This window comes from Prorops nasuta, unplaced genomic scaffold (genome assembly GCF_024137725.1).
Source record: "Prorops nasuta isolate Cenicafe-Biocafe unplaced genomic scaffold, Cenicafe_Pnas_1.2 PNAS00014, whole genome shotgun sequence".
NCBI classification, from domain to species: domain Eukaryota; kingdom Metazoa; phylum Arthropoda; class Insecta; order Hymenoptera; family Bethylidae; genus Prorops; species Prorops nasuta.
This window is the reverse complement of record NW_027116811.1, coordinates 2108416-2121932: the sequence shown is the minus strand read 5'-3', so window position 1 is coordinate 2121932 and position 13517 is coordinate 2108416. Positions and strand designations below refer to the sequence as shown.

The following is a 13517-nucleotide window of genomic DNA, read 5'->3' as shown; positions in this document are numbered from 1 at the left end:
CTCTCTCCCTCCGTTTATTTTTCTCGCCACATGCTAGCGTATACAAATCTATTTCCCCGTTGTTTTCCTAGAAAACCTATACCTTTATCCATTTCCTCCAACTACTCTCTTTTGATCCACTGAATCAAGTAGTATAACAGATAAGATTTATCCGCGGCTTCGGGACAAAACGCAACGAGCTTTGGTCAATGTCTGACCCTAGTCCCGATATAGATCTGCAGGATGGGCTTTCGCTATACAAGAAATTTCGTGCTTGAATCTCCTTTTACGAGACTCGCGAGCAAGTCTCGTTGATTAAAAGCTCCCAGTGGTGTAGGCGTGCGAGTGCGATTTTCTTTTTCTGGAAATTGAAACGACCGCGTAAGGTCGCACTGGCAAACAGGCTGTGTGTGTGTATGCGGACGGAAAAAAGAGTGCGGATGAAAGAGAAACGGAAACAGAGTGCGCAGCACACGAAATGCGTTTCTCGTAAATGTACTTATGCATTGAAATTCTCTTTTGCGAGAAGCGACAGTGGTGGTAGTAATAGGAACCCGTGCTCCAACGGATGCATTCCTGCAATGTGGAGAGAAGAGAAGAGAAGAGAGGGAGAGTCTTGAAAAAAGGACGTGGCAAGTCGAAAGATATGGTTCGATAAGTATGAGTGCGCTACGCAACTCGAAATGAAGTTTTCCTGCTTCGGGCTTGCCAAACTCGAACCTTCGAAGGGACAAATACGTTCTCCGGCTTTCCTCGAATAAAGACTCGTTCTCCCGCGCCGCGCTGAAATTTCAAAAAATAATTTCCACCCTTCCGCTCTATTTCCATGATAAAAAAAATTCAGCGCGTTTCACGAGACACACGTTTTCCATTTAACACGTATCCTCTAATAGCTGAGAATTCCGTATAAAATCCACTCCCTCCATCGCTCCAACAGTTATAACTAACGTGAGAAACAAGATTTTCGAGTTTGAGAACGTTAAAAGCTTTGTGGAATTTGCGATGTAAGCCTGATAGAGGTCCTAGTCGTAAGAAAGTTGGAAAGCTTTGGACGTAAAATTCGCAAGTTCGCCGGTTCCCATCTTGCATGCTGTCGCACAGGAATTTATTCGTTCGTCAAGCGTCGTGCAATAAGTTGATTAGGCATCGTGCCAGGGGAAAACTCCAGTTAACGTCAGGCACAGATAATAATATCGCGAGGGAACTTAGTCATTTTAAAGGTCGACGTCAGCTAATTTGCCAAGTATTCGCCAAGTTAGAAAATTCTCGATGTGGAATAGGAGAGATAGGTGCAGCACCAGCACCAGCGTTTACGAGTGCGATCGTTCCACGAGGTACGTGCGAGTAGCCTTGAGGCTGCTAGTGAGCTCGACCTCCCCGTTATATACTTCGCAGCAAGTGGTTGGTACTTTGTGTGCAACAGCGCGACAAAGTTTGCATCGAGACTAGCTGCAGCCGCGGGTCGTAAGGACGAATCCGTTTTCGAGTTTCGTTGGTTACCGATGAGCAAGGAATTCCCTTGATCACCAACAGGATTTCAGTACTGTTGAATCCTGTACACGTAGACACTTGCCATGGACAAGCACTCCTATTCGATGTACGAGGAGACACCCCCCCCCCCCCCTCTTTACATATATATATGAAGGTACATTTACTAAAACAGACATATATATATATATATATATATCTTCCCCGACGAGGATAGTAACGCCACAAATCAATGGTGTACAAAGTTTAACGTAGCCCAGGGCGCGTTATACAAGGCAGCGTGTAATTAACCTTTACCCGAACGCCGACAACGACTTTATAACGTTCGGAATGTACATCCGGCGGCTACTCCTTACCAGCCCTCTCTAGGTACACGGTGTAGACTAATTACAGGCAACCGGCGAGAATATCGAGCAAACAGCATCTTCTTGCGCCAATCAAGAACCGTGCTTCCGTATCAAATACACGGATATGAAGGAAACATATAGGATGCGGATATCACCACTGCACGCTACTACTGACCAAAGACCTCGAATCCGCCATGCAATTCCCACCAATTGCCGGATATTCCTCGACATTGACGATCACTGCGAAACGCTTCCCTGTCAATTCCCATCGCGCTTTCCATTCCTCAACGAGATACTTCGCCGACACCTTGTCTTATCTCCGAACGCCACTTCCTCTTACGCCGCGCTGCCAAGCAGGATAATTGAGTGAATAAGCGACTCTTCCTTTCGATCCTTTTACTCCTCCGCTCCTTTTCCCCCGTGAACCAAATATCCTCAACATTCTATCCCATCCTCTCGCTCTCGAACAAATGCAAATGCAGGCCAGATTTTCATGACCTAATTGTTAAAGTGCTTTAAAAATCTCCTCGTTAGAATTTTAATTTTTAATCGCGGGGGAGAGAGTCGGTATTTCTAACCAGGAATATATATATATACATACCGGGGGTTCACGAAAACGTAAAGTTACGGCGAAAGTTAAAAGCATTAGTTGGGAAAGAAGTTGTGAATTTTAATAGCACGCCACTCGTATCTCGCCGTTCCAAATTATGTATAAATCTGACGAAATATCACGAGACAATGGTAGATACCAGGAAGCCGGTTGCATAATAATACTGAAAAGCACCATTGCCGGAGAGCTTGACGATGAAAGCGTGGAAAAAAGCGCTGCGGGAGATTTTTATGTTATATATAGAGACGAGAGGGGGGGGGGGCGAGGTAGAAATTCCCAGTGTACGAATTTAATTCATGCCATTTCAGCAAATCGATCGACCTGCACAGGGAAACGGATTTTTCTTAAATCCGGGAAATGCTTTGGTAGAGATCGGCACAAATAAAACCGGGAGCGTATTCCTTAAACCGGAAGTTTATCAGGAAAGCCGGGCTGTGGTCAAGCGGGTGGTCCGTTCCAACTATGCTGACCCTCCCGGTTTTCCTCCTCCGTCCCTCCGTCACGTCGCTAGCCGCTTTCTCTTCCACCCTCGCTATTGGGGCGCAAAATATTCGAGCAATTTGGTAACACTACCAAGCTCTCGCCAGGGTCTTTTTATCCCCGGTATTAGCCGGCTTAGTTTTATCGCGGGAGCATTATCCTTTCTTCCTTCCCTCCTATTCTCTCCTTCCTTTCGCCTCCTACCCCTTTCCTTCCCCTCCTATTTTATTTTTTCCCCCATACAAACCATTTCCGTTTCCCTAATAACATTCGCTGCATCACCCTCCACTCTAAATTAATACTGTTGTACATACGTCGTTCTCTGATGTTCCTAAACCAATTGAAAAATGTCCTAGAATTTTAATAACAATTCTTTCGTCACTTTTGCGGATATCTCATTCTACACTTTTGCTATTTCTTATACTGGTTCGCTCTCCTGACCCCTGTTTTCCGCTTAGAAGCGGTCCGTTGAGCAAGTGGGTATAGATGCAAAGCTCCTATTCCGGTCGTAACCGAAGAATTACGAAGTGGAGCATTGCTAGCGGCGCCCCCGTGTATACTCGTCGCGCACGGTTTACCCTTGCAAGTCGAATCTCGAGTTTAAAGCTCGTCGCCTGTGGATCGCCCCGAGGGTCGTGAAATACCGAGTGCGCGTTTATCAGCATGGTCAAAGTCAAATATATATACTTCATCCCCCTCACCCTCTTTCTATCTCTACCTCTATCTCTTTCTCTTAATGCTATACTTGCCCAATCGCTCATCAGCATCCTTCTCCTCTCTCACTTCCACTTCATCCCTATATATACATACCGTCGCCTTTTACGACTTAATTGCCAATTTAATTAACAGAAATTCCAACGGAATTCGAACGGATCTCCTGATGATTATAGCAAATTTCTCTGTTGATTGACATACACAATCGCGACAATAATTAAACGATTCGATGGATGTTTTCGCTAAAAAATAACACGTGTGAAATAAAATTAATTCGAGATGAGGGATATTGTTCGGATGTAATTATTAATTTATTTTTCTGAAAAAATAATAATGTAATGGTGATTGATATATTACGAGGTGATCGTTAGGCCGGTATTTGTTAGTCTCGTTTTGCCTTTGGAGTAAGAAGATATCAATATGGAATTAATAACACGAGGAAAGTACTGTTTGTTAAATTGGATTGCTGGAGGGAAAAATCTACGGTCTAATGAGAAATAGCAGGAAATTGGATAAAGTCAGGGCTGAATAAATCCAGAATTTCATGTCAAAATATCTGAAATCATAAAGATAGCTATCGAACTTCGATATATATGGTCCTGGCACAATGCAATTTGCCCTGAGTATTTTCGTAGCTTCGACGAATGTTACCCCTCAACGCAAGCATCGTAAAATGGTAACATCACCCGCAAAGTCCTCGGTTCAAGCGCAAAACGAAATTCCAGACTGAGGTTGCTATAGAGGTGTCTATTTTAAAAGCACGTACGCACTCGTGTATACTACAAGTAATTCAAAAGCACCAAGTACTAAAACGTTTGTATGTCACGAGATTTTTTTATAGCCGTGGACACTTCTGTAAAGGATACTTTATTCCTTTCTCTGTATTATCCCTTTTAAGCCACAGTCGTAAATTTTTCGCAAGTTTCTCCCTCGCTTCTGCAGCAACTATCATATAGGTATATGTGCTCCTCATACATAAGCCAAAAATATATCCAAAATGTTTTTAAAAAAAGTAATGATCATTACAGAATTACATTTAATTATTACACTAGCATGGTTGAAATGGATACTTTGTAAGTAGGTTAGAGCTGAGTTAACTAAAATACTTTTTGCAGAAGGGTATGAAAGTAGCTTTAATTAAGGGAAACTTTCATATTCCAATGAGTACGATCGTAAACGTATAACGTGAATGTATGTCGGGTTATACTTATCATTATTCGTAATGTACGTAGTCTCTTTAATTACTACCCTATTTGCTGGTCCATCGGTGGAAAGTCGTCAAGAACTACTTTCGGCATGTGCTTTTAACCACACCATAAATCCAAGCTCGTGAAATATTCCAACTATAATTGCCTGTAACTTTTTTCATATATGGACCATAGAGTTACAGCTACCACCAGGGGAAATAATTCCCTCTAGGCGTTCGAGTTGTGCTGCTCTACTACTGAACAAGCACTTCGACCACTGCAATGAGAACACTCCACTTTCTATCGTCATCGTTAGGGAACAAGCGAAAATATTAAAATTCAAAAAATCTATTACCGTTTCCACAAAGCTAACGAGCTAAAAAGGAGCACACGCTTTTTTCGAAATAAAAGTTTCGAAAATGAAAAGTAAAAAAGGATTAAGGATATTTCTCTTGATTTTGATTTAAATGTTTTGTTAGGAATGAAAAATTTCTTTTGAAAATGTACAAAAATTTATTTGGCCGTCCATGGAATAAAATTTAGTGGTTTTGTTCCATGACAACTCTAATTAATTTATGCTTTTTGACAAATTCAAACGTCGCACCGAATTAGAATATCGTATTGTATAGTTTAAAATGAATCCTAAAATGTAATGAAAGGTTAACATTTACAAAGAGATTTGACAAGCTCTTTTATGATCTTCGTGTACAATTCATATTTATAAAAGCTAATTGGGTTTATAAATTATTACATTTACGTCACAGTGTTTAACTATTATAATTTTATTAAAAATTCTATCTGGAAAATAACGGTAAAAACTACAATGTCGTTTATAATGAGAAAATAATAATTTTGTACTCATTTCCATTTTAATAGTATTTTACCTGTAATAATTGTTTTAATCGAAATCGCTGTTCAAGTTTATATAAAATTTAATTAGAGATATTGATCATCGAAGTTATTGAACATCTCGTTAATCTACGTAAATTCTTTAATTGTACTTGGAAAGATTCATTGGACTTGAACATATTTTTATTACATTTCGGGAGCTCAACTCTATATCCTCTGCATTTTTCTGTCAACTATATGAAAATAGTTGTATCTTGCCAGCACGATGCTCTTACAGCTTGTGCACGCCCACTTTTACCTTTCACTCTGCTGCTACAAGTTTCATTTTTACGTTTGTGCTAGGAAATGTATCGCTACAATTACGGAAATACGTGCCACTGCTAAATGTCCCCTTACAATTGCAGAACTTGGTTGGTCGACGGTACGGAAAAAGGCACTCACCATGCGAGAAATAAAAATTACTGAAAATAATTCATTCTAAGCTTTCAGCTGCATATTTACGCGAGACTTCATTTTATCCCGAGTACAGAATTAAAAAGTTTTATTGCTAAGCGAGTTTCCTCGCATTTTAATCAATCAAAGCAACGATGGAGCGAGATATTTATGCCTCTAAAAAGATGAACATATCACGAATAACGAAGTAACATAGATTCGTAATGGGAAAATATAAATCTTTCAATAGAGTTATCGAGCCAGGGTTGATATATAGCGCGAGAGGGGAGGGAGTAAATCTAGGCTTAATGACTGGTATAGTAGTGAAAGTCACGAGCTGATAAAATAAAAATTTTACGTGCAACTAAAAGCATTTATAATCCAGCAGGAGTTTAGCTGAGTCTGGGTGGGTGGTAAAATTTGCAGTCCTTCACAGCCGAACGACTGAAACGCGAGTAATTCAGCAGGCAGTTATGCAGGTGCAGCGGCTGAGCATCGGTAGAATGAGCTCGAGATATTCCCTCGCGGTAGAAAATTAGGAAATTTCGGTAACAGTAGCATTCACTCGTTTTTTGTCTCTACTTCGCGCGTACATATTCTTTTCCAAAGATTTTGTTTAACTTTACCGAGCAGTGGCTTGAAAATTCGCTCATATATGGGGGCTATTAGAAGAGTACTGTGCCAATGGAATCAGGGCCAAAAGAGAGAGAGAGAGAGAGAGAGAGAGAGAGAGCTGAAGATGACAGAGAAGAGAACAGTGTCGTTTTGTGCGGCGTAATTGACGCGACCAAAATCGATGAATATTTTAGCATATGCAGCTTTGGGTACTCTCTATGTACCGCTTGATGGTAACCGCGAAGAAGCCACGAGTCCTTCCTACAATCCACTACTCCCCCACCTCCCTCTCTTTCCTCTTTCACACTTCCACCCAACTTGCAACTAGCCAACGAATATGTTTATTCATGCAGTTATTTATTAGTTCGAGCAATTAACATTAATTAACGCAATCTGCTGCCTTGCCTCCCCTTCCACCACGGACGTTCGTGGGTGCACGCTTCGCAGGCGAATAAAACGACAACCCCCAGTGATATGTCATGTTTCCACGCGACGCCACGCAGCCGGGAAGCAACACCCTCGCACCGTTCTAACAACGCCCAGTGCTTTTTTGACCCTCTTCTTCCCCCCACTACAGCCTCTATACCACTACACCTGATTAATTGCCTACTTATCCCCGATTTTCTTTTTCCCCCTGGTTTTCGCTTAATTCTATAATGTTTCCTAGCCGTTTAGAGGACGAGCTTTTAATTTGTTTGTACCACTGATTTATCGACTTTACTAATATGTGCTAAAATGAATTCATCCTTCGCTCTCTGTATCCTTTTTATTTTTTCTTATTCACCAACATCGATTCGTTATTAAAACTACTCTCGCTCCTTCTACTTTAATAAAGGAAACTGAATTTCAAGCAGTAGTTCGTATTAAAATTGTAAATTTCTGGGTATGTTTTTAAAGGATTTTGAAGTATTAGGGTTTTAATCTTAAAAAAATTGGGATCTCACGAAGCAGAGCGAGTGTTTCCCTGTGTAAAGTATAACCATCAGCGTAGATATGTGCAGCCTCTTTGTCACGAGTTTTATCCTTTTAGATTACGCTTTCTCAGTCCACGCAGCCAATGCTACCGAGAGTGATTTTCCCGAGTAGCATCATTTCAAGGAGGAAATTAATTGCTTACTTGCACAGCTTTTTTCAACAATTTTACGCTGTATTATCAAGAAGTAGTTTATATTAAAAATGAACAAGCTAGGGGTAGTAGAATTGATCGAGCTTTATTCTTCCATCGTCCATTACATTCAATTCGACCTGTTATTCCCTTTTTTACTATAAGCTCACTCCCTTTTCACGCGCGAAATTGCGGAAATATTTCAAAAGGAGAAAAGATTAAAATAGTAGTTCGAGGTTTCCAATTTTCCGTATTGCGCACGCTATCCCTGTGTACGGTACACACGCGTGTCGGTGAAATATTAATAAATACATGACTGTATTTCTGTTGTGCATTATGGAATTGACATAAATTTCTTCTTCGTCATCCGCAGCTGTAACGATCGTCTCGTTCGACTTTTAACGTTTCCACTTGGATTTTTAGCAAAGAAAAAAAAAGCAAACACGAGCAAAGGAGTATTGGTACAATTCTATCGCTAAAGTTTTTACAGTAATTTTCCGATTGAGATCAGCTGCTATTTCTTCGAGGTATACATATCCACCAGCAGCGCGTCGAAGAAAATACTGGATTGGTAAGGTGGTAGCAGAGAGTCTGCGGGAGTATTAGCATAAATCCGATAAAGGTTCTTCGTATTATGAGGCGCCGAATTCCTGGCCGTTAACCAACCTCAATCAACCCCCGGTGCATTCTCGCCAGCGGCGTCGTTCTCTCCCTTCAATAACGGCCATTTTCAATGCGACTCATCGTTTCCCTGGCTACATAACAACCATGAAAAGACAATGGACCCGCAAACCAAGGGCTGCACAGAGTTCATTAGTCAGAGCATTGACTCTACACAGACTGCTGATATCGGAAACTCTCAAGAATATCATGCCTTACCATTGCACTTTTCCACCACTCCTTTTTTTCTCCCCCTTTTATATCCCTTATTATCCGCTGCTTTCCATTTCTGCGGAAATGTAGCGTGAAATTAATCAGTGACTTATATATATATATATATATATATATATATGTATACCTTATTATATCAGAAACAGAATTAAGCCACGAGCAAAAGAAAATAATCGCAGATGTGCATGTGTGTAAACACGAAAAATTACGGTATTTACATTCATTAGCAAATTGAACAAACAGGATTACATCGGGAAAATTCTAGTCGTTCACCATTAAAACCTTATTTTACTTTCAATCCAATTTCATTGTACGATTAGGTCAGTAATGCAATTCCTCTTTAAAAGGAAAAAAGCTTGGCTGAGTCGGTATAGTTTCCTAATTGGGTTATATGCAGAGGAAAAATCGTGCTTTGGTATTCTCAGCGATTACGAAGCTTGTTTTTCGGCTCAGTTTTTCTGTCACGGTTATATCAGCGTAAAATGGCAAGGTGAGGGAAATGATTACAATTCGGAGTCATATGTTTTATGAAATTTCAGACTTTTCGGAATGATGGACGTAACACGTCTATCATCCTACTGGCACGTTTAAGCTTGATTTTATTTGACATCCTCAAGGTGTGTGTGGAACTGCCTTTCCCGTTACTCTCGAATGATATGCAGAATATTCGTAGTAGCTCTGGCTATAACAAAATTCGTGTATTGTCTTTGTTAGTTAAGGAGGAAAACGGTGCTTGGATGGAGGAACAAATATCTGTGCAAATGCGTATAGCAAGGAGATTGGTCAACGCTACACGTACCCTTGTTGGTCTACGTCAACAAATCTCCAATTATGATTCTCGATGGGTTTTTGTCTGCGGACCATCGGTGTCCTTGGCGTCCTCCTTGTCCCTTATAATTGGCACCCAGCAGAGCTTATTCGTCGATCGATCGTTCCAACAGCGATCCATTCCGATCACCGATCTCATATATGATACCCTGGAGAAAATGTCATCCTCCTCAGCTGCAAATTCACCGCTATCAAAAATCGGTGCTTGGTGGGCTGTGAAAGCGTCATTCGAATGACCAACTTTAAAGCCGGACATTATCTTGTTAAGTCGTAACGATAAGGGCTGCGTTCCTCGTAAGCTTTCAGCTTTCATCCATCAAACACATGTAAGCTTTAATATATATGTCTTGTCATCTTTTATCTTGATGCAACTGGGAAAGAATATCATCCAATGTAGGTATATACTTTGAAGAATATCTCGAAAGTTTGCAAGGGATGTATAACTTGTATGTATATACATGAGAAGGTTTGTGTGTCGACGTAGGTGAACAAGAAGCTCAAACTGGCAAAGATAGTTCTTGTTTTGAATGCTTGTGTGGACTGGGGTATGTATACGTTAGAGAGAGGGTAATCGTTCACGTACTTGGGCCGAAGTTACTGTAGGACGTTCCAGAGTTTTATTACCCATGTTTTTGTCAACCCCTGAGGGGATGAACATTTCTTTCTCTTAGCAGTGATATTTTACTATGGCTAGAAAGAGGGAAATAGAAAAGAGGAAGAGCGAGAGAGGGAGTGGGGGGAGGGGGGGGGGGGGAGTGGGAAAAGCGTTCGCCTCTTAAGCGTTTGAGCCCAATGGGCGAATCCGGAAAGCGAAGGGAAAGGGAATAGTTACCCGCACTGCAGAATTGCCATTTTCCGGGTTTCCCTCTTTATTTTAGTCTCTCTCCTAATCCCAGCGCCATAAATTAGCTCGGACGGAAGTTCGATACGTTAGTCGTATTTGTCCACGGTGCACCGAAAATAAAGAGCGATTCGTGAATGTGCAGATGCCGATCCTCCTCCCTGTGATCAGGACCCCTTAATTTATTCAGGACTTCTCTTCCCTACTGCTGATGATCATCAGGCGATCGGAAATATATTAGGCAAAACCGTCTCCTAAATTACCAGGAGCCATTTGGAGATTGCTTCCCATTTATATTCCACTTTTAACCCCTTACTAATTCATTTTATGTAATATTTATTTTTAAACCTTGGAGTATATACATACCACACGTTCTATATATAAAGTTATATATGGTCGGTTGGTTGAACGACCTCCATTTTATATTTACGTTTGATGGATGAGGGAGACAACTTTTCAGTTTTGTTTATCAGAGAATATCCAGTCGATGGGGCAAACAATCTTAATGTAGCCTTTGCCGCTGTCGGTTTACAAGGGTGTCTATATAAGTTATTTGTAGCCTTTGATCCGCTATTATAATACGTCGTGTCATAATACGAAGTGCTATAACGTGTCAGCCGAATCGATATGTGCTGCTGGGTACACGAAACCGTACACCTGATTTTCAGGACCGAATGTCGCTCTACGGTCTGCTGTATATTAATGACCGTTCCGCACCATGCAGTATGCGTACAATGGAATCCCAGCGAACAATGCTGAGCATCGATTTGTTCGAGTCAATCACGGTGCTGCCATAGGCTAATTTCGTTTCAAACTGCGTCTCGTTCCACGTACATTGTGCACAATAGGAAGACCTACAAAATCAATATATAAGACGTCCAGTCAGGATAATATCATTTCGTGAATTAACATAATGCTGCACGAAAGCAAAATGCGCGGTTGCTGAATGCCTGCGTGATAAGTTCGTCGACCTTATATATGCATAAATAATATTTAGATAATAACAAGTGTACACGAGTACGTAAACGTGTAACGTAAATGGTTTCTGACCCCGAAAGGACTTTAGAGTCTCATAGAGGCGAATGCATTTTCTCACCCTGGAATTAAACGAGTTCCTTGCCAGGACTTCAAAAGGGAACGTCGTCGTGAGATGGTGCCAGAGCTTTTTCGACGTTCAATGGGAAAGGACTTCCTGTTGGCGGATCGAACTCGCCAGGATAAGGAGAGGCCACGTAAGGCGAGGAAGAAGAGAAGAATGAGTGGAAAAGTAGAGAGACTTCACTCGCAGTGCTCCTTCCTCCTTATTCCTACAAGCGACGGCTCTGCCAAGACTTAAATCCGAACGAAAGTTTTCCTGAACAGAAGGTTCCAGCTTACCTTTCGAATACCTGCAGGTTTTATGGCCGGGGATAAATAATGTATCAGGATATTGGAGGATAATCGCACGTCGACGAGAGAAATCGACAGTTTGAGGGATGGTCAAGGCTGAATTATCCCTACCGAATATTACCCCCTCATATTTTGTCCTGCTCGACCACTCGTGAATGTAAAACATCATTTAAATCCTAATTACCTTTCTTTGTACACAAATTAATATGCATTGTAAATTACAGTCATTGTTAACAGAACTTAACCACAATGCTAATAAAGCTTATAACTATACTGTTTCAACGTAGTTTTATGCAGCAGACGTGTAATCTGTATTTAAGTAGAAGTGGGTATGATTAGCACGACATAGATATGTATATTTTTAATAGGAGAGCCCTTTTAGAAATTTTAATAAGTGATCGACTTCTCGATTCTATTGTTAAAACCTCAAGTACATTGACTTTGATCGTAGCAATGATATGGAATCTTAATAATTATATCAGCTTCAATTCTCATCAAGATAGATTTTATAATTATAATTTCTTGCTGAGGGAGTGTATTTTCAATCTACACCTGAACGACGAACTTTGACGGAGCCATGTTTAATCATTTCTATAATATTCTACCTGCGCGTCTTATTAAAAGCTCCAAACGTCTTAATACTTCATTTATTCCACGTTTCGTCAAGTAGTTAACGAAAGTTTTTGAGTTTTCCTGTCAGTAAACAAGGCACAGATTGCATAGCAAACAGATATTAAGACAATTAAGAAAGTGTAGCACGATAATTCTGGACGTTTCTTAATCCATGTTCCTTCATTTTAATCAGGCTTGCTTCTCTACTGCTCTCATTAATACTCCATGTCAAGAGGAGCGTATACACGTTGATCACGTATCACGTAGGAAAAGTTGAAAAGCGTTTGTAAACTCAAACGTTTTCAATGCACTTCGTACAGTTCATTTTGACACGATCATGGAATAATTTAAATAGAAGAAAACGTAATAAAGTAATCTCAACTTTATCCAAAGCAAAAGTTCATCTCTTCCTTTCGAGCGAAATTTGTAAGAGAGATCAATAGAGTATAGAGGAAGAAACGTAATAATTACACATCTTACAGAACTTTCTCCTTTTTTCAAGATGGAAAGAGAAATCAGTTGTTTCTTTTCATATCAGAAGCTGTATATATATATATAACATTGAACACGAAGCGATCGTCTAACGTTGCTCTACTGAAAAACAAAGAAACCTCGTTTCCTGCACCGTCAAACTCAGTTGAAAACTATGATACTAGGAAACTTGATAAAAATCTGATATCAAAGCGTTTATTGATCCAACGTTCATCGAGAAATCTCCAATTACTCTTACATCTCGCACTCTGTACATGTCGCAGGAACTTTCGGTGGAAATGAAATGTCAAATTTCCTTGTTCACCAGAATTTAATAATGTATCGTGAGAGAGGGAGGAGACTGGCAAGGGGTAAATATAGTCCTTTGCAGCGAAGTTTGAGATTCGGTGTTTCAGAGGTTGAGAGACAGTTGGTGAACTGACCTTCCACGAGAGATGGACGAACGAGGAGCAGCTGAACGATGATAATAATCGCTGGCACAAAAACACGGATCAGCGACATCCATCTAGAACTTGGCGTAACGCCGCGACGGGGGTGAAGGATTCGCGCCGGAATCTCGGTGCGGACTGACACGAGGGGGCTGTAGTAAGTTCGTAAGCGACGCGGTCGCCACGAGAGGGAAGGAGAGTGGCGCGCGAGGGTGCGCGTGACCGAGAGA

At 40.8% G+C, this 13517-nt stretch overlaps 1 protein-coding gene across 4 annotated transcripts in view; it reads right to left on the bottom strand.

The window, feature by feature from the left end:
• The window catches only part of LOC136778219 (neurotrimin-like), a 125295-nt gene that overhangs the window by 41481 nt on the left and 70297 nt on the right, over nucleotides 1-13517 (bottom strand). For 2 of the 4 annotated variants that reach the window (XM_066734867.1, XM_066734869.1), the window contains exon 1: nucleotides 13282-13412. The exons of 1 other annotated variant lie outside the window; for it this stretch is intronic. In XM_066734867.1, coding sequence (XP_066590964.1) covers nucleotides 13282-13360 — 79 coding nt within the window. In that variant the 5' untranslated portion in view covers nucleotides 13361-13412. Of the gene's footprint in view, nucleotides 1-13281; nucleotides 13413-13517 lie in introns of those variants that run through there. One more of the 4 variants, XM_066734870.1, reaches the window with a different exon arrangement.